At 50.6% G+C, this 23,558-nt stretch overlaps 1 protein-coding gene across 12 annotated transcripts in view; it reads left to right on the forward strand.

Annotated features, from left to right (window-relative positions):
* GGTA1 (glycoprotein alpha-galactosyltransferase 1 (inactive)) overlaps nt 1-23,558 on the forward strand; it is a 90,139-nt gene that overhangs the window by 37,453 nt on the left and 29,128 nt on the right. For 6 of the 12 annotated variants that reach the window (XR_003432516.1, XM_027104987.1, XM_027104988.1 and 3 more), the window contains one exon: nt 21,195-21,310. The exons of 3 other annotated variants lie outside the window; for them this stretch is intronic. Coding sequence is in view for 5 of the 9 variants with exons in the window: in XM_027104987.1 (XP_026960788.1) it covers nt 21,195-21,310 (116 nt within the window). In the remaining 4 variants the exon portion in view is untranslated. Of the gene's footprint in view, nt 1-21,194; nt 21,311-22,196; nt 22,348-23,558 lie in introns of those variants that run through there. 3 more of the 12 variants (XM_027104992.1, XM_027104995.1, XM_027104997.1) reach the window with 3 other exon arrangements.

Consider the following 23,558-nt stretch of genomic DNA (forward strand, 5'->3'; position numbering starts at 1 on the left):
TTTGCAGCTGGGTGAAATGCTCTAGGGTGAAGGAGGGAAGTCTTCCTGGGTGAGTCGTTCCAGCAGGATGGGCGCCCACCGCTCCACCTGGAACACAGAGCCCACTGGAGCCAAGTGGGGGCAGCCCTAGGGGGGAGGCAGAACAGGGACCCTACGTGTCTCCTGCATCATGCTTTGCATCTTAGGACAGTGAGGTAAAAGACCGATCCTTTCCTTCTTCCTTTATTTCTGGTCTCCCGTGGACCGGTCCTTTGGTAAAATACCGTAAACGTGAATTCCTCTCAATTTCTGTCCCTCCTCGTGGAGGAACAAACAGCATCTGTCCGCAGCCCCACTTTGAGACTCACAGCAGCTGGTGGAAACAGGTGTTGGAGTCTCCTCCCTTTGCAGGTGAGAACACTGAGCCAGGCGGGGCTCAGGACCCTCCCCGGGTCCCTGAGGAGTGGAGGGAGATGGTGAGGCCCACACCTCCATGTCCCCAGGGGAGAGGCCACCAGCGCTGTCCGAGGGAGTCATCCTCATCCCTTCTCCAGGCTGAGATGACTGAATCCAGCCTCCTCTTCCCTGGGAGGTTCCAGGCAGAAGTAGAAACAGATAAACCCAATCCGCATCTTCTTCTGCATCTCATTGCCCTCCTCCACAAGGTCGTCCCCCTCCAGGGCAAGGTGGAGATGGTCCGGGACCCTCCCTCTACTACTGACTCAGTGCAGCTGGAGGCCTTCTCTGGTGCCCAGCAGCCCCACGGAGCAGCCGATGCCCCCAGTCCATCTGCTTTGGGGCAGCATCGTAGGTTTTTCCGCCTTTCCCTGCATAGTTCCCTTTTCCTATGGTGTTTGGCCCACACTGAGATTCAGATTTGCTTTCCCTGAGGGATGGGGCTTGGGCGTGGACTGCCACTGCCGGGCAAGTAGGGCTGCCTGGGTTCTGCCTGCCCTTCTACAGTCAGCAAACTGGGAAGGGGAGTGATTCAGAAACCAGAGATATCATCAAACGGGAACAACTCACGCTTACTGGGCACTTACTCCAGATGCTGTTCTAGTAGCTTTACAGGAGCCCTGCCTTTTCATCACCCAGAAACCTGTTTTTTATAAATGAGGCAAGGAAGCACAGAAAGGTTTAGCTATTTCCCAGGGCCACATGGTAGGGGAGAGATCTGGGACTCAGATACGGGTGAGATGATGGGACCCTTCATCAGGGCCGCGTACTGCCTTCATAAAGAAGATGTCAGAGCAAGCAGGGAGCTGGCGTAGCCCTCAATCCAACCCTCTCACTCCAATGGATGGGGAAACCCAGGCCCAGAGAGGGGTGGGGGCTTCCCTAAGGTCACACAGGGCCTGCGCTGGAGCCCAGGAGTCCTACACGCCACCTTCGGCTCTGTCCTGAGGTTTTACCACCTTGGGTCAAGCATCAGAGGAACAGTTACAAGGTAACATCGCCAAGACGGCTCATCTGCTGGTTCTGTGCTGCAGGGCCCCCCTGTGGTTACGTGGGGGCGGGAAGGGCACGGGAGGCCCAGCCAGACCCCAGCAGCGCCCTCTGCCTGCACTGCTTGAGAAAGGTCTTGGGCATGGAGTCTCGGCATTAGTTGGAAAAGTTCAGACTCTTTGCTCCCCCGCCAGCCCCCCATGCTGTAGAGAAACAAGAGGCCCATCCGCTCCTAGATGTCACATTTCCTGTTTGTGAGCCTGGATTGAGGTAGAGTCCATGGTGAAGGGCAAGGGGAGGGCGGGGCCTTCCTTTCGGGAATTAGAATAGTTGGAGGTGGAAAGAGCTGGAAGATTTTGCCTAAATGCTTCATTTTGTAGATAGGGACACTGAGACCCCCCCAGATGTAAGAACCTGGCCTAGGTCATAGAGGATGCTGGAATCACCCTGGCTTTTTGGTTTTTGGTTTTTGGGGTTTGGTTTGTTTTTTCTTTTGGAGACAACGCAATCATAGAATGTGTGAGCTGAGCTGGCAGAGATCTATTTAGTGGGTGCCCCAGTTCACCTCTCCAGGTTGCATAGGTGAGAACCTGAGACTGGGGTGGAGGTGGGCGGGGATGGAAGAGTACTTTCTTTTTTTTTTTTTTTTAACTGTGTAATGCTTTATTGTACAAATGTTTTCATAATATATTTAATAATTACTTTATTGTTGAAAATTTGAGCCACTTAAGAAACTATTGGGTTGGCCAAAAGGTTCGTTTGGGTTTTTCCATAACATCTTACAGAAAAACACGAATGAACTTTTTGGGCAATCAAATATAATTTTTTAAATTAATTTTTATTGGATTATAGTTGATTTACAATGTTGTGTTTCTGCTGTACAGCAAAGTGACTCAGTTATACATATATAATACATATGTCCCCTCTTTTTAGAGCACTTTCTTAAGATCCTAGAGCTGGCTGCTGGCAGAGCCCTGAGAAGAACTCGTTTCTTGAATCAATGTACAACAAATGTACAACATTGAATGCCACCTCTCAGCCTGTTGCTGATTAGCAAGGAACTTTCCATCTGGTGGGGAGGTGGATATTAATCAAAGAATCATGCATATATGTCCAAAGACTGATCACTGCCCTCAAGGAAAAGAACAGGAAGCTACAAGGAGAATAAGACTCTTCCCTTAGGAAGTGACGTTGGAGCTGAGACCTAAAGGACACGGAGGGAGGGGGTAGACGGGTGTGAGGGGGGTGGGAAAAGGTGTCCCAGGCAGAGGGAAGAGCACGTGCAAAGGTCCCGAGGCAGGAAGTGCCTCATTTTATAAATGAAAAAACCGAAGCCCAGAGATTGGAGACCCATCTAGCTTAGTGCCCCAGAGAATCTTTCTCTTCCTCCACCCCCAAGTTCCTTAAAACTTTTTTAAAGGAAAGAGACAGAAGATAAACAACTAACTAAACAAGTGAGTCAGTGGCAGAGCTGAAAGTACTGGGACCCACCCCCCTCTGCCTTCACGCCAAGGGAATTTTAGAAAGCCCTCAGACTGGCTGTTTACGAACTGTGGGACCTTGACTAAGACAGTTAGCCTCTTTGAGCCCCTGTTTCTCCATTTGTAATATGGAGCTCACCTACCTGCTCTGTGGACCCCACACAGACTTCTTGTGAAAGGGCTCCGTGCTGGCCAGTCAGTGTGGGAGGGAGACGCAGGACAGCGGGACTGCTGGTTCCCCTCCCGTGTCTCCTCCAGGGCTGGCCCTGGGCCCCAGGTCTGAAGGAGCCTCTCTCCACCCCATCATTTGACTGTAATCCTATAATCCACCAGTCAGCATTAATCACATATGGTACCAATGCCCCACCAGGACACATATGTGTCTTGGACAGTGAACTTATAGGAAATAAAGGAGGAAGCTTGGGAGCACCTGTTATGCATCCAGCATCTCAGTAGACACTCCACACAAGCAGCACTGTTTAACCCTCCCAGCAGCCCTGCAAGGTGGGTGCCCTTCTGCCCACTGGCTAGGGAAGGACACGGAATCTCTAAAGGACACTGCCTAAGGTCACATAGCCAGGGAAGGGCCACTCCAGGGGTAGCCCCAGCCTGCTCATCTTGGAGGCTACCTTCTGGTCTGTCTGCCCTTGAGCCAGCCGGGAGCAGAGGGCCCAGGCCCCAGGAAGGTGGACCCGCGTGACCTAGGGCAGAGGGCACCCTGGCCGGCAGACACACTGGCTGCCCTTCAAACCAATAGTCTTTCTATCTTTGTTCGACATTTACCTGGGGTGAGAGGTGCTGGAGGAAGTGGATTTGCAGTGAATGCAGATGGTGAGGCTCTCCTGGATTCTGAATTCATTCTACACGAGAACGTTTTCCAGAAGCAGAAGGGATAGAAATTCACTGACAAAGTCACTTTCCCAGCTGCAGTGAGTTAATGTCCTAAAAAAACACCAGCTGTTCCCCATTTTTCTTTCTCTCTTCAGTTTGCCTTTGAGCTTTTCCAAGCCAGACAGCTTCTTGGGAGGCTCGTTAGAGGATTTGTTTTGGTTCCTTTTTTATTTGAAATTTATTTAAATATAGACAAGAACAACTAGCCTTAGAAAGGGGGCCTGCTCTGCCTGTAGTTTATTTTGACTGAGCAGCTTGGTGTATTCTTCAGATGGCATCCTTGAACTTGGCTGCTTTTATTAAGTACAGAAAGTATTGCTTACATTTGCATAAAAGACAACAATGCATCTTGGGAAAGTACCAGAGAACCACTAGTTTTATGTAATTAAATCGCTCTTCATCTGGCTTTGCTTTTTTTGTTTTTGGTTTTTTATGGGGGCCACACCGCTCAGCATGCAGGATCTTAGTTCCCCGGGCAGGGTTCTGCCAGGGATCGAACCCGTCCCCCCTGCAGTGGAAGCGTGGAGTCTTTTCTTTTTTTTTTTTTTTAAGCGTGGAGTCTTAACCACTGGACTGCCAGGGAAGCTCCCGCTTTTTGTCTGGTTTTAAAAACAACGTATTCTCATTGTAGAACATTTGAAAAATGCAGAGAAGTGGAAAGAATAAAGTGATCCCTTTGCCACAATCTCATTGCACAGAATTCACCGCTTTTACCACGTGAAGCTAGGTTTTGTTTTCGTGGTAAAATAGAACATAAACCGTTTTAACCCTTTTTGAGGGTACAATTCAGAAGCACTAAGTACATTTACAAGTTGGACAACCATCACCAGTGTCCATCTCCAGAACTTTTCCATCATCTCCAACCAATGAAGCAAATAATTTCCCAATTCCCACTCCTTGCAGCCCCTGGTAACCGCTATTCTACTTTCTGTCTCTATGAATTCGACTACTCTAGGTACCTCATCTAAGTAAAATCATACAATATCTGTCCTTTTGTGTCTGGCTTATTTTACTTAGCATAATGTTTTCAAGTTTGGTCCACGTTGAAGCATGTGTCAGAATTTCATCCCTTTTTAAGGCCAAATAACATTCCACTGTGTGTCTAGACCACATTTGTTTATCCATTCGCTCATGGATGGACATTTGAGTCGTTTCCATCCTTCTGGCTATTGTGAATAATGCTGCTTGGAATCGGTGTCCAGGTATCTCTTTGAGTCCCTGCTTTCAGTTCTTTTGGGTATATAACCAGAAGTAGGACTGCTGAGCCATATGGTAACTCTGTGTTTAATTTTTTGAGGAGCTGCCCTACATGTCCAGTAATTCTGATGTATAATATCCATAGTGTAAATCATAGCTCTGTGCAATTTTGTATCTGATTTTCTTACTTCATTTTCCATTGTATCAACTATTCCTCAACAACGTTTTTTAAAGGTTCCACTGTGTTGTCGTACCACATTTCCTTTTTCTCCACTCATTGATTTCTGGGCCACAGCAAAAGATTTTAAAATACAATGGTAAAATAGATAACTTGCTTCTGATAAACAGCCTTATGTTCTGTTCGTACTTGTTCAAGAAATACTCACCAAAGAGAAGTTGCTGCCCTCAAGAAATTTTTAAATTTCTCCTTGGGGATTCTTGGGGATCATCCAATTCAGTGGTTTTAAAAGTTCTTTGAAGCCAAGGAACCTTTACTACAAACAAAACAGCAAAGAGATGAAAGGAGAGATGGTCTGGAGAAGGGTGGATGGGGCTCAGAGTCCTGTTCTCTCAGCCTCTCCAGCTCCTCTCTGTGTCTCTGAGGGACTTGGGAGATTCTGGGGTTTTTTTGGAACACAGTTTGAAAACCACCAGGCTGATCCAGCACCTTTATTTTAACAAAGGGTAGGCATCTTGAGAGAGGAAGGGACTTGGCTGAGGTCAAGTTCATTTTTTCATTCATTCATTCATTCATTTCATTCATTCTTATTTTTTCTCAACCCTTAACACCTGCTGCATGCATGTCAGTATCACTTAGGGAGCTTGTTAAAAATGCAGGTTCTGGGGGCTTCCCTGGTGGCGCAGTGGTTGAGAGTCCGTCTGCCGATGCAGGGGACACAGGTTCGTGCCCTGGTCCGGGAAGATCCCACGTGCCGCGGAGTGACTGGGCCCGCGAGCCATGGCCACTGAGCCTGCGCGTCCGGAGCCTGTGCTCCGCAACGGGAGAGGCCACAGCAGTGAGAGGCCTGCGTACCGCAAAAAACAAAACAAAACAAAACAAACAAAAAAAAACAGGTTCCCAGGACTGTTCCTTCCAGACTCCAAAGCAGTAGATGTATGGAGAGACCAGGACTGGAAACCCAGCTCCACAGTCCACACTGGGCTCCACTGGGGGTCTTCCCCTTCCAGCCTCTGCGTTTGCAGATGCTAGCTCTTCGACCCAAGTGCCCTTCCCCACCCACCAGACTCCTACTCACCCTCTGAGGCCCAGTTCAAATGTAGCCTCTTCTTTTTGGAAGCCTTGCTACACAGCCCGTACACCATGGCTTAGTCCTTCCTCTTTGGCCCCAGAACACGACACAGGGCCTCCATCCCCTCTCAGCCACTCACACTTAAATCTTTCTCTTGTGCATAATAGTTAATTGCTTCCAGGCCTGGCTCCCTGACTAGAATGTCAGCTCCTTAGGGAGTCTGTATAATCTCTGCGTTCCCCACAGTACCAGGCATAGAGTGGGTGCTTTGTTATTGTTTATTGGCTGGACTTGGATCTAGTACAGCCCCATATTTGGAGGATAAGAAAACCGAGGCCCAGATACAGCCTGCAATTTATGGAAGGTCATACAGCCCGTGGGGGCAGTGCCAGACTGCCACCCGGGTGTCCTGAGGCCCAGCACTCAGCCCTGGCCAGCTGGCCAGGAGGGCAACTAGCTGTCTGCTCTGGGCAGAGGGCACTGGCCCCACTACCTTATCCCTGACTCCTATAATAGCCCTGGTTTTTGGAAATCCAGAGAGCTCTCTGCCTTGCTTCTGATTCAAGTGTACATGTTTGGATGCCTGGAATTAAGTAGATTCTAGTTTCAAAAAGTTTTATAAAGTATAAAACTTCAACATACACTGTATGGGATATTATGTGAGTGCTGCTTGGACCAAGCCAGCGCTCAGAAGCTATGAAAGCAAATCTCATAGGGACTGTCTGGGGGTAGGGCCAGCCAGCATTCTGTCCAGAGGTGGCTGCTACAAAGCCCTCCTGTTGTCCTAATTTGTGATCAACAACTGATGCTTTTCTGTTAGCACGCGGGATGCTAAAAATAGTGTTTTTTTTTAATTGGGGAAACAGGTGCCTTGTTTATTATGATGAATGTTGTACATGGGCTCACACTGCTGAAATCAAAGTAGTTATGTTATTTATGTATTTATGCTGTGGGGATGGGATAAAGCAACACTTATTCACTCCCCACTGTTGCATGAAGATGGTATAGGGTTCCTTACCCCATCCCAGCCAGGAACTCTGGGTTTTATAGGACAATGCGGGACAGAACCCAGCCTCTGGAACCCTGGCATCTGCCTCTGCAGGGGTCCTTAACCTTTATTGTGCTCCTTTATGGACTCCTTTGGCATCTGGGGGAGCCTATAGACTCCTTCTGGGAATGTTTTAAATGTGAAAAATAAAATGAATAGGATTATAGAGAGAATGACTCAGGTTGAACTATAGTTACTAAAATATTGGGTTGGCCAAAAAGTTTTTCCATACCGTCTTACGGAAAACCCATACGAACTTTTTGGCCAACCCAATATTAATATTAGGGATTGAATTTCAGCTCAACCGAACTGAGATGCTTCCTCATCTGTAAAATGAGGATGATTCCGGTACCTACCTCTCAGAGAGCTCAGTGAGAATTGAATAATGAGTGTAAAGTGCTTAGAACCCAGCTCAGTATTCAAGAAGTAGTAGCATTATGCTGCTGTTCCTGCTTTGTTGCTGTTGTTATTATTATTATTACATAAGGTACAGATTCCTGCTCTTCAGGAACTCACAGTCTGGACTGGGATATATGTAATTATATGTAAGTAATTAAAGGTAGAAGTAAAGGTGCAGAAAAGAAGCCTGATAAGGGGCTAAGGGGAGCTCAGAGGGAGTGAAATGTCTTCCGGCTGAAAGAGCACTGGGTGGTGGCTAAGCTTTTGTGTCAGCCAGACTTGGATTAGTTATGGCTCTGATCCTTAGCTTGAGCAAGAGATATCATCTTTCTGAGCCTTGGTTACCCTCCCTGTAAAATGGGAATACCAGTAGAATCTACAGGGATGCTGTGAGCGCCACCTCCTTCCCTCCCATGATCAGCCAGTTAAAGCACACATCCTTCATTGCCTTGAAACCACACCCCCTCCTTGTCTTTCTAGCCACCCTCACTGCCGCCTACCCCGGCCAGACAGTCCCTAACTGGGGTGGAATCCAGCCAGTTGCCATCCCTACCACTGTCCTTGGGCTGGCGTGGCTGGCTCGGTTACAGCCCCAGCAGGGTTGCAGAGCTGCTTGGCACTGTGTCCTCATTCCTGGTCAGTGTCCTCTCCCAGTGCCCAAGGCATCTGCTCCTAACCTGGGTGGCTGTCACGTTGCAAGCCTGCAAGACCTTCTCATGAGTGACCTAACTTCCTATCTCATAGGAAAGGGAAGCCACAGAAGATAACACGCTGAACTTCCTTCTCATTCCTTTCAAATGTAGCTGAATCTTCAGCCATCTTTGAAACCTAAGGAGGAAAAAATTTCTGCAGGACACTGGAGAGATGCTCTTGCCTCCACTTCATTTTCCTTTGTTTATGCAAGGCTCTCATTGAAGAGGAGGGTAAAGATTTTTATAGGGAAGAGGGCAGATTAATATCTAGAGAATATCGTATTCTGTGTGAGATGGGCAGTGTATTAGTCAGGATGGAGTATGGTATGCTGCAGTAACAAACAACCCTTGAATCTTAGGGGTCAAACCCATAAAGGTGGTTTGTCTTTTTTTTTTTTTTTTTTTGCTGTGCCTCTCAGCTTGTGGGATCTTAGTTCCCCAACCAGAGATTGAACCTGGGCCCTCAGCAGTGAGAGCACAGAGTTCTAACCACAGGACCGCCAGGGAATTCCCTAAAGGTGTATTATTTCTTACTCTAGTTAATATGGGCATCTTGGGTCAGCCTGGGGCTGTGTTCCTCATTCAAGGAATCAGGCTGATGGAGCAGTTCCCTCCTTGAATGTACTTCATGGCACTGAGAAAGAGAGCCCTAGAGGGTCTTCCCCTGGCAATTAAATGCTTGGGCCATCTCGTATCTTATTGATCGGACTAGTCACGTGGCCCTACTCAACCACGAGGGGACCAGGAAATGAAAGCCTACCATGAAGGTGGAGAGCAGGGACTATCTAGTAGAACAGCATTAACGAATACCCCAGGTGGGCCACTCCTTTTTTGTGTGCTAGGTCACCTCTGCAAGCGGAGATAACCAGGCACGTGGCACAGACAGAGTGGGCTGTAGGCTGTCCTTGGTGAGTGCTAGGAAACCACACCCAGAGAGAAAAAACCGTCAAGGCACCTCTTAGCCCCAAGTGCTAAGCAGAACAGAAAGGCACATGCAGCTGCCGGCCTCTCTGGGGGAATGAAAAGCAGAAGTTCAGTGAAGAAGGCAGCAGCCCTGACGAGGGCAGGTGATACCTGCCGGGAGCTCCAGGTGCTAAACACACAGGGAAGGCAGAGGCGATGGTATTGAGCTGGGGTTCGCAGGCCACATTCTTCGTCCCAGCCCCATGTGACGTTTTGTAAGCGTGGCACATACTTAGGCGTTCTCCCTCCATTTCTGAGCTATTTGATGTTTCTTTCTGAATTGGATGCCTCACTTGTCTCCAGCCCACACACGATGCTCACCTTTTCCCAGTTGCATTTCTGTGTCCCATCGTGGCATCCAAAATCATTCAAGGGCAGTGAGGGTAGAAGGGGGAGGGAAGGACAGAGACATGGCCCTCCCTGGCAGAGGCTTTTGGGGTTTTCTTGGGCATAAGTAAGGAAACTCTGGGAGAAGACTACCGACTGCAGCCCTCAGCCCCTTCTTGATTTCCTGTGCTGTAGTTAAGAGGCTTCTCGTCCTCGTCCTGGAGAGATGCCGGACACCTGGCTACTAGCCCCAGCTCCTCACTTCATTGCTGAGTGGCCCTGGATGAGTCATTTCCCTGCCTTGGTGCCTCGGTTTTCTCATCTATAAAATGAAGCTGCTCAGAAGACTGAGGCCAGGCCTGAAAGGAGAGTGACCCTGGGTGGCGGGGGTGTTCCTGTAGCCACATGGGCGAAGAGGCAGGTGAGATTGCTCTCTGTGTCCGCCAGAAGTCCTTGGAGCCTAGAGTAAGGGGGTGACTCATTGCTGTCACAGGACACTCCCCTCGGTTGCAGGATGTATGTGGTAGCATGAGAGTTGGATTCTGGGCTCCACTTCCCACTACACTGAGCTCGGTGAGGGGGAGGCCGTATTGGCTAATCCTTGTTGACCTAACAGCCTGGACAGTGCCTAGCACTTGGTAGGTGCCAATGTTGACATTAAATAAATATTTGCTTAATGAATGAATGAACAAACGAACACATCATTCCCTTCAGCTCTGAATCAGTGATTTGCAGACTTCCTTTGGGACAGGAGGAGGTTGAAGAAATTCTGGGCTCTACCCAAACTCAGCTTCCCACCTTGGGCAAGTCACCAGACTCCCTCTGTATGCAGGGACCCATCCTGCCTCACGGGCTGTGTCAGAGGCTCCAGCAAGCAGGAGGCCTCCTGAACACCCCGTGCCAAGGAAGAGCTGGTTGTTTTTAGGACGTGAGGACAAGTCGTTGTTTGACACAGAGCAGGTGGTGCTGGAGCCTGTGAGGTGGAGAGTTCTGGAATAATCATCATTAGGAATTGAGTAGCTGCCGTCTATTGGGCACTTGCTCCAACATCAGGCCTTATGCCAAGCACTTGATGTGCACTATCTCATTTAAGATGGTCTAAGAGAGACGTTGTTATTCTCATTTTACAGAGGAGAGAAATCAAGTCCCAGGAGGTCAAGTGACTTACCCAAGGCCACACACTTAGTCAATGCCCAGGCCGGGCTCACTCAAGTGCAGGCTCTGACCTCTATGCTGTACGGCCTCCTGCTGCTATGATGAGGTAGGGACAGTGCTTGTCTCTTAGGAACCGGTGATAATAATACAAGTTGCCTTTTCCTAAGTGCCTGTGAGGTACCAGGAACTTTACAGATGTTATTGTTCATCCTTTCAACAACTCAAGGAGTAAGGAATTATTATCCCTGTTTTACAGATGAGTAAACCAAGGCTCAGAATGTGAAGTGACATTTCCAGGGCCACACAGCAAGAAAGTAGGGAGCGGGGCTGGAATTTGAACTCAGGACTGGCTCATCCCAAGAACAGGCAGAGAAAAAGTCATCTCCATTGTGGGCTCCATTAAGAGGTTGTTTTTTGGTTTTGTAGCTGTTGCTGTTGTTTTTTAGCTTCCCACTCTAGGTTCCTAGAACGTCATCATTAGAGATTATTTCTTGGAAGGCCTTTTACGCTCAACTTATTACAAGAAAAAAATCTAGTGGAGGGGAAGAAAAAGAAGCCCGAGACAAAAACAACCTCAGGATTTTTCAGTAAATTCTTAGACTCTTCATACCTCCTAGCCTACACAGGGGAAGCAGGGTGAGCTGAGATGATCTCAGCCGCAGGCGCTAAGGGGGACAAGTTGGGGGTGGGGGCGGAGATGCGTCTGGAGGGACTGGGCTTGTGTCACCTCTTGTGCCACAAGCGGCCTCAGAAAAGAGTCTGGCGGCTGAAGCCGGTATCCTGAGGCACTGGTTGGTAGTAAACACAAGCTCTGCATCCTAGAGGGTCCGAGGGGACTTCGTTGAAGCCTCTTTATTTTATTGAACAGTTTTTACATAGAGTGACCCTATGATTTATCCCCCAGACCTACACACCTTTGAGAGTGAAAGGGGGCACTAAAACATTGACCTGAAAACCGATCCACGACAAGCATGAATCAGAAGTGTCAGGGAAAGCACCTTGATTCCACAGGCTCTGAGAAACTACCCACACCAGGAAGGGTTGCTGTGAAAAGCCAAAGCCCAGATGTCAAAAACAGGAGGATGGCAAAACAGAACAGGAGAACAAGACGAGGGGTAGAGAGGAGCAGTGACGTCCACCAGGGGACACCCGTGCAGCCCTGGCTCTGCCCGCACCAGCCTGGTTAACACAATGGCAGTAGCTGAGGTCCGCAGAGAGCACTTGGCGTTTGTGGGCACACGTGTCCCTCTCACCAGACTTGGGCTTGACAAGCGCAGGCAGTGGATGTGATTCATTCTGTGCGCACCCCAGTCCCAGCAGTCCCAGGACTGAGTAAATGTCCTCCAAGTGTTTACTGATGGAATAAATGCTTGTGGGTACGGCTTTCCTGAAGTGTGCCAGGGAAGATGATGTTTTGCTTGGAGAGGAAAGAGTCAAGGGTCCTATCTCTGAGGAGCCGTTAGGGTGAATGGGAAAGGCAAGGCTACACGGACAGGTAGAACTTATGGGTTCTGCTATATCTGCTGGTCTGTGTTACTCAACCTCTGAGCCTCAGATTCCCTGCCTGGGGAATGGAGGGCTCATGAGTGATTGTAGAAAGGATTAAATGAGATGGTGTATGTAAATGAAAGGCAGTCCTTATTATTAATAATAACATCCTGGGAAGCAGAGCTCAGTTCCACACTGAAAAGATGTGTCTTACAATCAGAAAAGTCCAGAGATGAACCAGACTGCTCGGGTGGGTGGTAAACTCCCCCTCACTGGACGGCTTCAGGCAGAGGCTGTTCGGCATGGATGCTGTAAATGGTGTGGCCACCTTTAGGAGGGGGGCTGGGCCAGCAGGACACCGGGAGAGGAGAGCTGACAGATTACCACTGGCGTAAAAGCCTGAGGGACTTGAACGCCTTTGGACGAGAGTAACTTGTTTATATCACTGTTCATGTCACCTGGAAGACTGTGCTGTCGGCCAGCCAGGGGAGCAAACGGGGTCAACAGGCTGTGACTGGGAGCTGGCCCCTTGGGGGGGGGGATCTCCTTCTAGGAGGGAGGACAGGAAACAGGCAGAGGTCCCTGAAAACTTCCACTTCTTCCCACATGAAACGGCCCCTTGCTGGTTCCAGGGCCTCGCATTTTGGCTGAGGGGGAAGGAGCCTTCTTTAGACCCTGACTGCTCAGCTGTTCTGATGGGAACCAGGTAGAGCGTTGGATTCCGCATGGCTGTTGGCTCGGGCCACCGGCTCCCTCCCCAGAGTGCCCTCCCTCCACCCAAAGGCTGTCATCTCCCCTCTGACTCTGGTTTCTGGAGCCTCATCACATGCTCTGAACGCACCAACTGCTCCTCTGGGGGCGTTATTCGCTGAGAGCGTGTGGCTGGGCATGAGGGGTGCCGTGAGCCCCCAGAGCTGGCATGCGATGCAGAGTCCGAGACACCGGCCCCACCTTTTCATCTGATTGGGGAGGGGGGTGGGAAACAGCGAGGCACACACAGGGAGTTGCTCAGAGTTGGAGGCACAGCGGGGGACAGGACCTCTGTCTGTTGCCACCCCTCGTTTGCCTGGCAATCCCACTCCTTGGGATTCTCAGGCCCCAGCACCCTTGCCCCCGGAACACGACCCTCCCTCCACAGCCTTCCCTCTTCCGGGGGCAAGTGAGGCCAGAGGCAGCCAGAGGAGTGTCATCGGGCGGAGTTGAGCTGAGAATTCAGATGGGGCTAATCCCAGCATTCTTTTTTTGTGTGTGTGTGCGCGCGCAGTACGGTACGCGGGCCTCTCACTGTTGGGGCCCCTCCCGCTGCGGAGCACAGGCTCCGGACGCGCAGGCTCAGCGGCCATGGCTCACGGGCCCAGCTGTTCCGCGGCATGTGGGATCTTCCCGGACCGGGGCTCGAACCCGTGTCCCCTGCATTGGCAGGTGGATTCTTAACCACTGCGCCACCAGGGAAGCCCCCTGTCTCCTCACTTTTTGCACAAGGGGAAGCACCTTCTGCCTGTCTTGGTGGCATCCCCACCTCCATCCTCCCTGAAGCCTTCCTCCATAGCCTTCAGCTCTTCCTCCACAGCTCTTCAGCACCTGTCCTTTCCCTTCTCTGAACCTGCAAACCCTTCTCTCCGTGGCTCTGTCTCATCAGGGGTTTCCCGTCGTCAGCAGTGTACTCAGGAGTATTTCCCTTTTTCTCCATGGCTTCTCTAACTGGACCCTCTCTCCAACCCCTCCCAAGGCAAGTTGCTGGCAAGAGGTCCTTGCACTCACTGACGTCACTTCCTCGCCTGAGGTTCTTTCCTCGACACACTGCAATCTGGTATCCGACTCCAAGCTTCCATGGGTTTTTGATGCCAGCTGCCCCCGGGGGCCCCCTCTTCTTTCACATCTTTCCCCTCCTAGGGTGATCTTATCCACTCACATCTCTATGTTGCCCAGAGCTGAACGTTGGCTGACCTGTAGCATCTCTACTGGGCATCCCACAGAGCCTGTCTCAGGGAGGCGTTTCTCTTCTTCCTATAATCCTGATCAAATAGAGATGCTCTAAGGATTCCATCCACTTTCCTCTCTCTCAAGACCACCTCCACGTCCCCACCTGCCTCCAACTTTTGGCTTTCAGCTCTGTAATTGTATGCAAGTGGTTCTGCGAGTGTTTACAGGCTCCCAACCAATAGCTATTTGGATAACTGTCTCTAGTGGGTAGAATTGTGTCTACCAAAAAGATGTGTTCAAGTCCTAACTCCCAGTGCCTAGGAATATGAGTTTTTTTGGAAATAGATTCTTTGCAGATGACTCAAGCTAAGATGAGGTCACACTGGATTTGGGTGGGCTCCAATCCAGTGACTGGTGTCCTTATAAGAAGAGGGAAACTTCGACACAGACACACACACACGGAGAACACTGTGGCGCTGTAGAGCGTTGGGTTATGCTGTCACAAGGAACACGCCAAGGGTTGCTGGCAACCACCAGAAGCTAGGAGAGAGGCATGTTGGGTTCTCTCTCATGACCTTCAGAGGGAAGCAGCTCTGCCAACATCTTGACTTTGGACTTCTGGCCTCCAGAATTGTGAGAGAATAAACTTCTGTTGTGTTAAGCCACCCAGTTTGTGGTACTTTCTTACGGAAGCCCTAGCAAGCCAATATACCATCCATCTGTCCGTCCATCCACCGATCCTCAGGACCGCCTCTGTACTGGACCCTGTATGAGAACCACCAGGGACCTTGAGTTAAAGCAGAGCTCCCTGCTGCCCTTGAGAGCTTGCACGCGGAGGGCGAGATGGACACTTGCACAGCAACCTGTGCTCCAAGTAGGCTGCACAAGGGCAGCGGGAATTTGGGAGAGAGAATCAGCTCCAGCCGGGAAGCAGATCTCAGAGGAGGTGATGTTGAGCTCTGAAGGCTGCACATCCATCAGCCAGATTTGCAGAGCAAGTGAGACCAGGATCTTCACAGCCACCGAGCCCACGTGGTTCCCCTCCAAGGAGCCATAGGGATCCTGGGAAAGTGCTGCTTCAGGTTTGGTTCGCGCCCACATGGGGTGTGAGGCCCAGATGGGGAAAAGGATGTGCCTGGAGCCGCATGGCCTGTGGAAGCAGGTCACTGGATTTAGAAAGCCCTTTCTTGGGCTTTCTTTTATCTGGTTGTATTATTGGTCTTGACTTCAATTTTTAAAACATTTTCTTCACTGCAATCCAACCCCTTCCGCAGGCTCTTTGGAAAGAAATGCTTCTGGGGCTGGGCTGGGCTGGGCTGAGTGGGGCAGGCCTGCCTAGCCTCCTTATCTTCACGGTTGCGTGAGTCCTCACCCCGGCCTTGCAGTGAGCCAGGTTGGGAGAAAGTTCTCTGTGGCTCTGCCAGCCTCGGAGTCCCCTCTCTCAAAAAACTGGTTTCCCTTCTCTTTGCTTGGCTGAGTTTCTCTGTTTTGGGGCCAGAATTGTGCCCCATTTCCTCTTTTCTTTCACCGGTGTGTTTGGGGCCTCCTTTGGGAGGGTTCAGAAGGGCTCCTGAGTGGCCTGGAGGTTCTGTGGCATCCTGGCCCCTGCCTCCAAAAGCCAAAGCTGGTTGGTTCATAAGATGACCCCCACAGGACCTCCTGGGGGGACCGGGCCTGAGCAGAAGAGGATTTACAAATCCTGAAGGGGGGGGCTGCCTGCCAGCCTGTCTTTAGTGAGAAGGAAGAGAGGGGTGAAGGCCTGTGCAGACAGACATGCCAGGTCGCTGGGATGCAGGAGAAGCCCACCTGAAAAGGTCCAGTCACATCACCTCCTCCATGAAGGCTTCTGAGATTCCCCTGGTCAGATTTCTATAAGAGCCCGATCCACAGCTGTACCCCCAGATTCAGGCTCAGGCAGGGCGGAGTGGAGTTGGGAGGGACCGTCCACTCCACAGATGAGAAAACAGAGGCACAGAGAAGGGAACTGGACATGGCTGCATCACACAGGCTGGTGATAACGGAGCAGGGGTTCAAACAGTACTTTTAGTTTCTGGTACAAAATGATTTCCCTTAAAAAAGGAGTCATCTGTGGCCAATATATCACATTCCGTAATCAGAGAAGTGCTGTTTAGGTGCAGTTATTTTTCTCTTATTATTATTATTATTTTTTATTTTTGGTCGCACTGGGCAGCTTGTGGGATCTTAGTTCCCCGACCAGGGATCGAACATGGGCCCCCTGTAGTGGAAGCGCAGAGTTCTAACCACTGGACCACCGGGAAGTCCCAATTTTTTTGTCTCTCTTTTGAAAATCTGATTTCGATCTGATTTGGGCAGAAGTTCCCCAGTTTACCACAGACCCCATCACTCCCTATGGCATTATACCTGGTCAAATTCACACAATTCTGCTGCCCAGCTGGCTCCTGGCTTTCACTCAGCATTCATTCAACATATATCTATTGAGCACCTAATAGGTGCCAGGTGCTGTTCCAGGTACTGGGAAGACCCGGAAGTGACCAAGATGGAAGACAAGCACCCCCCACCCCCCAATAGCTCTTGGGTTCCAGTGGCATTTGGTTCACAGCCCCTGCCTTCTTCTACATCCGTTAGCATCCCCAGTTTGGTCTGGCTTCACCACCATCGGGGGTATAAGAGGTTAAGGTGGGATAGAATCATGGAAAAACCCTAAACTTGTCTTCCATTCCAGGGTTAATGACTCAGACCGTACACTTCTGTAAGGTTCTTACTTTATCCTCAGTTCCCTTCCTTATAACTTGGGACTGTACTCTTCACCCTACTTACCCTCCTAGGGTTGTGTAAAAGTATATGGGTCGTTGTAGACAGCAGTGGGCTCTAAACAGGGCATGATGGTGACCTTGAGGGACGCTGAGCTTCTCACCTGTTCAGGAAGTAGTTCTGCTCTGAGGCAGGGCACTGGCCTACTGGCTTCAAGCCTCTCTCCATTCAGGGAAGGGTGAGAATTTCTAGGGGAGTCGAGGGCACCCCCTGGCACCCACCGCCCGATTGTGATAAGAACAACCAGGTACCTCTTTTTCACCTCCATCTGGGGCCAGCAGCCTGAGGAAGCGGTGAGAGGAAGCAAGGGAGGGTAGAGGGGGAGGGGAGACTCCTCAGTTGGGGAAATCCAGCCACCTGTATTGGGGGCTCAAGCCCAGGCTGTCCTCAGAACCCAGTCCTTGCCCCTCGGTGGAAGCTCCTCGTACCTTCCAAGCTGTCAACAAAGCCAGCATCTTCCTTCTCTAGAAAGAGTCTGACCTACAGCATGAAGAACCAAGGTCAGCCCCAGGGAGGGGCTTCCTGGTACAAGGGGTGTGGCTGAGGCTCAGGACGGAAGCTTCTGGAAGCAGGGGGAGCGCCCCAGCACGGCTTTGGTGGAGTCTGTCCTGGAGTTAGGTGGGATGGAGGCATAGCTCAAGAAGGTTTGCTGTGCGTTGCTTGGAAAGAGTCATCATGATTTCATGTTTCCAGCTCTTCTCAAGGAAATAGACTTGGAGGTGCAAACTCTCCCGGGTGCAGTTATTTGCCACATGGGCTTTCACCAAGATCATTTCAGCGCTGATGCTCACAGGTGTGTGGCAGTACTTAATGGTAATGGAAACATTGGCTGGAACCTCTCCTTCCCCACGTTTCCCCAACCTGGAGGAATACATGATCAAAATTTTTATTTCGTACACCGACGTAAAATCGAGGGAACGGCAACCTGGGATTAATTGAACACTAGAGACTATCAGTGATGGAGAACCTCAAGCACTTTTCAAGGAGTAGCTCCTTAATTCTTGCAACACTGGGTAATATGTATCTCTATACCCTTACCATGTGCCAGCTACCATACAAGTACTATTATCCCCATTTTATAGGCTGTAGAAACAGAGACACAGAGAAGTTAAGTAAGTTGCCCAGGATTGCACAGCATATGGGGCAGAGCCAGGACTCAAATCCAGGCAGCCTGGGCCCAGAGTCCAAATTCAGAACCACCATGCTCTAAGCTCCTGGCCTACCCTGAGAGGTGGGGACTATGATTACCCCCAACACAGAGAAGGGGAAACCAACCAAATTGCTCCAGCACTCACGAGCATCAGCAAGAATGTCTTTTATAGGGCTTCCCTGGTGGCACAGTGGTTGAGAGTCCGCCTGCCGATGCAGGGGACGCGGGTTCGTGCCCCGGTCCGGGAGGATCCCACATGCCGCGGAGCGGCTGGGCCCGTGAGCCATGGCCACCGAGCCTGTGCGTCTGGAGCCTGTGCTCCGCAATGGGAGAGGCCACAACAGTGAGAGGCCCGCGTACCGCAAAAAAAAAAATGTCTTTTATAACTGCCCTGAACACATTCAGGATTCAACAAACAGTGACAGCCTGAAACTTTTGTGTCTGTAGCATTCTTGGCCAAGAACAATTAATCCTCACACTTCCACAGAGGTAAGCAGGGTGGGGGTCTGATCCTTCGTGATTCCCGGCCGGAAGGGGTCTGGGATGTGAAGCCAGGGCATCTCCACACCTGGGCTGCAGCTCTGAGGCTGTGTGAGCCTCTAGGTTGGGGTGTGGCAGACAGACAGGCCCTGAATGCTGGCTGTCGTCTGACAGGCCCGTGGACTGTTAGGGCTGGAAGGGACCTTGGTGACCATCGAGTGATGAGATTAGTCAGCCTGGCCGGGATGCCAGGCTCTTAACCTGGACAGCCTCTGGCCTCCTTTGATCAGCAGAGCAACATGGCCTGAGGCTCCCTTGCTCCAGTTCCCCGCCTCTCAATTAAAAACCGACCACAAGTATGTGCTCCTTTGTTTTGAGAGTCTGTGCTTCAGGGAAGGAGGAATTTCATGTTGGATCCTCTGGAAGTTGAATTTTCTGCCTTCCAGGTTTGCATGCTCTGTCGAGCTGTGGTTAACCAACCTGGAGCTTCTGATTCCACTAACCTGTAGAGTGTCCCCCGGGGGCAGCTCAGGAGGAAGGGTGGCATGAGACCCACCAGCTGGTGACCTCGAGCAAGTCGCAGAGGCTCTCAGAGCCTCCCTCCCTTCCCTGACCCCTGGGTGGGTGAGCCTGAGGACTCACTGAGCTAAAGGCGAGAGGCTGCTTTGTAAACTATAAAACGGAAGACCCGTGTGATCAGTGCTTGCTCGTAGAAAGGACCGGTTTATCTTAGCGCAGCTCCTTAGCCTCCAAAGGCTGTCATCTTTCCCTTCCCTGTTGACCACAGTACAGATGCCTGGATCATTTAATGCAACAGATCTTCCCTGAGCCCATAGTGAGGTGCTCCGTGGTGCTCGGTATTGGGAGGTCCACCCCAAGAGAAGGAAAAAAGCAAGGTCTATCCGTGACCCTGTGTCCTGAGAGCCAGAGTCAGGGAAAGACAGAATGCCCCAGAGAATGCAGTTTCCAGCAGGAGGGTTTCTGTTCACTTTTGCTCTTAACATACACACAGAGAAGGGACATTTGGGATGAATTTTCACAAGGTAGACACACCTGTGTAACCACTACCTGGCTCAAGAAACAGCATGGAACTCCCCCGGGGCCCCTTCCCAGTCTCTACCACCCCCCTCTCTGACTTCTAGCACCACAGGTTGGTTTTGCCTATTTCTGAACGCTCAATGAATGGAGTCACCCGGGCCTGCTTTCGCTCAGTGAGAAAGAAGTGTGTGTGAGACGCATCCTGCTGCTGTCAGTGGCTGTAGCTGGTTACTTCTCGCTGACGTACGTGGACTCCCACGCTCGATCGCACCCGATCTGTCTGATGGTGCGCCTTGGGGTCGTTGCCAGTTTTTGGTGCACTGTGAATGTTCCAGTCCGTGTCTCTGGGTGAGCTTATGTGTACTTTCTTTGAGGTATAGACCTGGGTGGAATAACTGGGTTGTAAGGTGTGGCTGGGTTAGCTGTAGTAGATGCCGGCAGGAAGGATTTAAGTAAGTAGTTAAGCAGCACTTCCAGACCCTGAAGACTGTGGTCGACTAGCTCATGCCCGCAGAGGAGGGGGCCGTGAAGGCTCTGGAGAACAAGAGGAAGAGGCTGGATTAGGCATCCCTTGGAGGCTGGGGGGCAGTCCTTGGCCCCTTTCCATCTGGTTTTGGTCCCGTCTCCTTGGTCTGTCTGGGGTTTCCAGTCTGTACTCCCAAGGAGGTGTCCAGGGCCACTTGGGAGAGATGGGTAGGGGGGCTTTAAGCTTCATTTCCCTGCATCAACCACAGCTCCCTGTGTCCTCTGTTTCACATAGGGGTTCTGAGAATGACTTCATGTGCTTTTTTTTTTTTAAAGCTTTCGCTGTTTCAATATTTGAAAATCCACCGCTGTGAGGTCCCTTCCAGCTGGGAAGTTCTATTTTGGGAGCTGGAGGTGGGTGTGGGAAGGGTTAAGCATTATTCAGCCAAAGAGCAGGGTTGGGCCTCAGTGACCTTTTAAAGTTCTTATAGCTCGGCTTGCAATGCGGGCGATCTCAGAACGTTCTATAAAAATAGCGCTCAAACAAAACAACTTCTGAAGCCTAAAGGATGTGGAAGAGAGGCTCGAAGTGGAGGAACGTTTAGGTGGCTGACAACAGGAGTCTTGAGGACTCTCTCCTTCAAGCACCCCTCTCCATTTTTTTCCCTTCCTTTTTAACTCTCCATCAGCTGTTCCTGGTAGCTGTCACTTGGGGTTGTTTGGGTTCAGAACGGTTCTCATTTTCGCCCAGGAGCGGGTGACGCAGGTGGCCTGTACGTCTCTCCCAAGGGTGGTGGCCTTCCCTCCTCCAACACCAGCCCTAGTTTGGACCTGTAGTTTCGCTTGGTGAGGGAGGCCGGGCCGTTCCCGGGCCCAGAGAGGAACGTCTCTGCCTTGGCATGCAGCTCTGAGTCAACAGGCCTGATAAACGGCCCACTTCCCAGGGCCAGCAAGGAACAAAGCCCTGACTGCTGCTGCGGGATCCGTCTGACCCCCTCTTCCCGAAACAGCTGTTTATTCTTTTGACAGGAGTTGGAACGGAGCACCTTCCTTTCCTCCCAGCCCGGCCTCCTTCTGCAGAACGGAGCTCAATAGAACTTTGTTGTTTTGCCTTTTACTCTGGGGGGAGAGAAGCAGACGATGAGGTACGTGACATGTTGAAATGATTTACCTCTGCCTTGTCGGGGTCACTGGGGGTTTTGTGAGCCAGCTGCGGCGTGCATGCCCCTGGGGGAGGAACCCCGCTCTCCCCCTAACTGCTTGCTGGTCCCCTCGGTAGTTCTAGAAGAAGACAGAGTCCTCCTCTCCCCGGTGTCGGATCAAGTGGGTGCTGGTGGGATGCTGGTCCAGTCCCTGTTAGTTTGCTGCCCCTGGCAGGACCTCACAGGGCGTGGCTGCAGCCTGGGGTTTTCTGTGCAGGACTCAAAGTGCCATTGCAGGGGCAGGAGGGCGAGTCTTGGGGCCCAGGACCTGCGTTGCGGGTGGATGCAGAGCCCTCTCAGGGCAGCGCCGACCCTTCATTTACCTCCCCTTCTTTCTCTTGGAAAAACTCTTGCACACTGATTTCTGGGCCAGGCAGCAAGGAAAAGCTGGCTGGATCCAGGCTTCAGATTTCCTGAAGGGGATTCAAGAAAGGGCACTACAAGACGTCCCTCCGAGAACAGGTTGTTCCGTCTGTGATGGCTGGAGCGACAGCTAGTTGTATATTTAGTCTGAAGCTTGTCTCTTGTTTTCCTCCGTCTGTGTTTACTCTGACCCTTGTAATGAAAAACATAACTGGAAACAGCCCTCCATGCACTTTTTTCCCCCCACGAATTATAACATGTTTCTCCCAACAGGGAGCATTTCCCCGTAATGCCCACCAATTTAGAGAGGTTTTAGGATAAAGCAGCATTCTCCCTCCTCACCCTCAGCACCACCCCCTGCCAAAGCTGGGCCTGGGAGGCACAGGGTCTGCCTTTCAAACACACCACCCACCTGTGGGTGAGCCCAGTGATCTATCTCAGCCTTTGCCAAAGCTCAGTTTCCTCAGCTAAAAGCCGCTGCGCTGACCAGGATGAGGGATGAACAGGATGGAGTGAGTGCGGAAGGCTCCCACACCAGGCACACAAGAGGCACCTGGAAATGGCGGAGGAGTTGAGCCAGTGCTCACCAGCTGGTCCAAGGAGAAGCTAGCCCCTCAGTGAGTCTAGCCTGTGATTAGCTGGCTTTGGGTCAATTGCTAAGTGGTAATCATGAAAGGCAAAATGAGAGGATGTTGCAGAGAGACATGGGTGGTTAGTCCATGGGTAAGCCTGCATGTTTACTGAGAACAAAAGAGTTAAAAGGGTGGACACTAGAGGCCAGCTCTCTGGACCTGAATCCTGGCTCCACCACTTTATGCTGTGTGGCATTGGGCAAGTCACTTAACCTTTCTGAGCCTCCATTTTCATATGTGTAAAATGAGCATGATACTAGAATGCCTTCACAGGGTCGTTGTGAGGCTTACCTGAGAGATTACTGGTAAAGCATTTAGCCTGGGGCCTGGCCTGGTTCAGTTAGGGGGCATCCAAGTGTTGCAGGGCCAGAAGCGTATTCAATTTTCAGGGTCCGCTTTAAGAAAAAGAATGCAGAGTTGCAAGTATAATATTAGTGTGGAAGTGAATGCAGTCGTCCCTCGGTATCCACAGGGGATTGGTTCCAGGATCTCACAGACACCAGAATCTGAAGATGCTCAGGTCCCTTACATAAACGGCATAGTATTTGCGTATAACCTACACACATCCTCCTGTTCACTTTAAGTCACCTGGAGATCACTTACAATACCGAGTATGATGTAAATGCTATGTAAATAGTTGCATGTACGCAGCAAATTCAAGTTTTGCTTTTTGGAACTTTCTGGAATTTTTTGTTTTTTAACATTTTCGATCCGTGGTTAGTTGAATCCGTGGATATGAAACCCATGGTTATGGAAAACTATTTAGAATGTGAGGAGACATCCCAACAAATAATAAAAATTGACAAATACTCGACATAGGACAAAATCCAGAAAACATCCTAATAAAATGTGAAAGTAATAGAAAATGATCAGTATTGCTCAGCTGTCTGATGCCCCTGTCATACTTTGGCTGCGTACTCCTGGGCTGCCTCTCTGCTGATTTTGTAGTGTCATTTTTAACAGAGACAAAGACCAATCCGTTTTGCCTCTAGCGTGGTTAGTCAGTGGTTGCTTTTTATAGCTGCGCGTTTAGAAGTTTCTTTCAGCTTTACAACTTGTTATCGGTGATGCCACGGCTGCGAATCTTCTGGCACTTTCCTGCTCAGGTGGCGCCAGCCAGATCTCTGAAGAACTCAGCTCTTCGATCCTGGATGGCGGGAGGGGGGTGTGGGTAGCAGGTGGCTGTGAGGTCTGGA

This window comes from Aethalodelphis obliquidens, unplaced genomic scaffold, assembly GCF_003676395.1.
Source record: "Aethalodelphis obliquidens isolate GAN/ISIS:26980383/991018 unplaced genomic scaffold, ASM367639v1 scaffold7, whole genome shotgun sequence".
NCBI classification, from domain to species: Eukaryota; Metazoa; Chordata; class Mammalia; order Artiodactyla; family Delphinidae; genus Aethalodelphis; species Aethalodelphis obliquidens.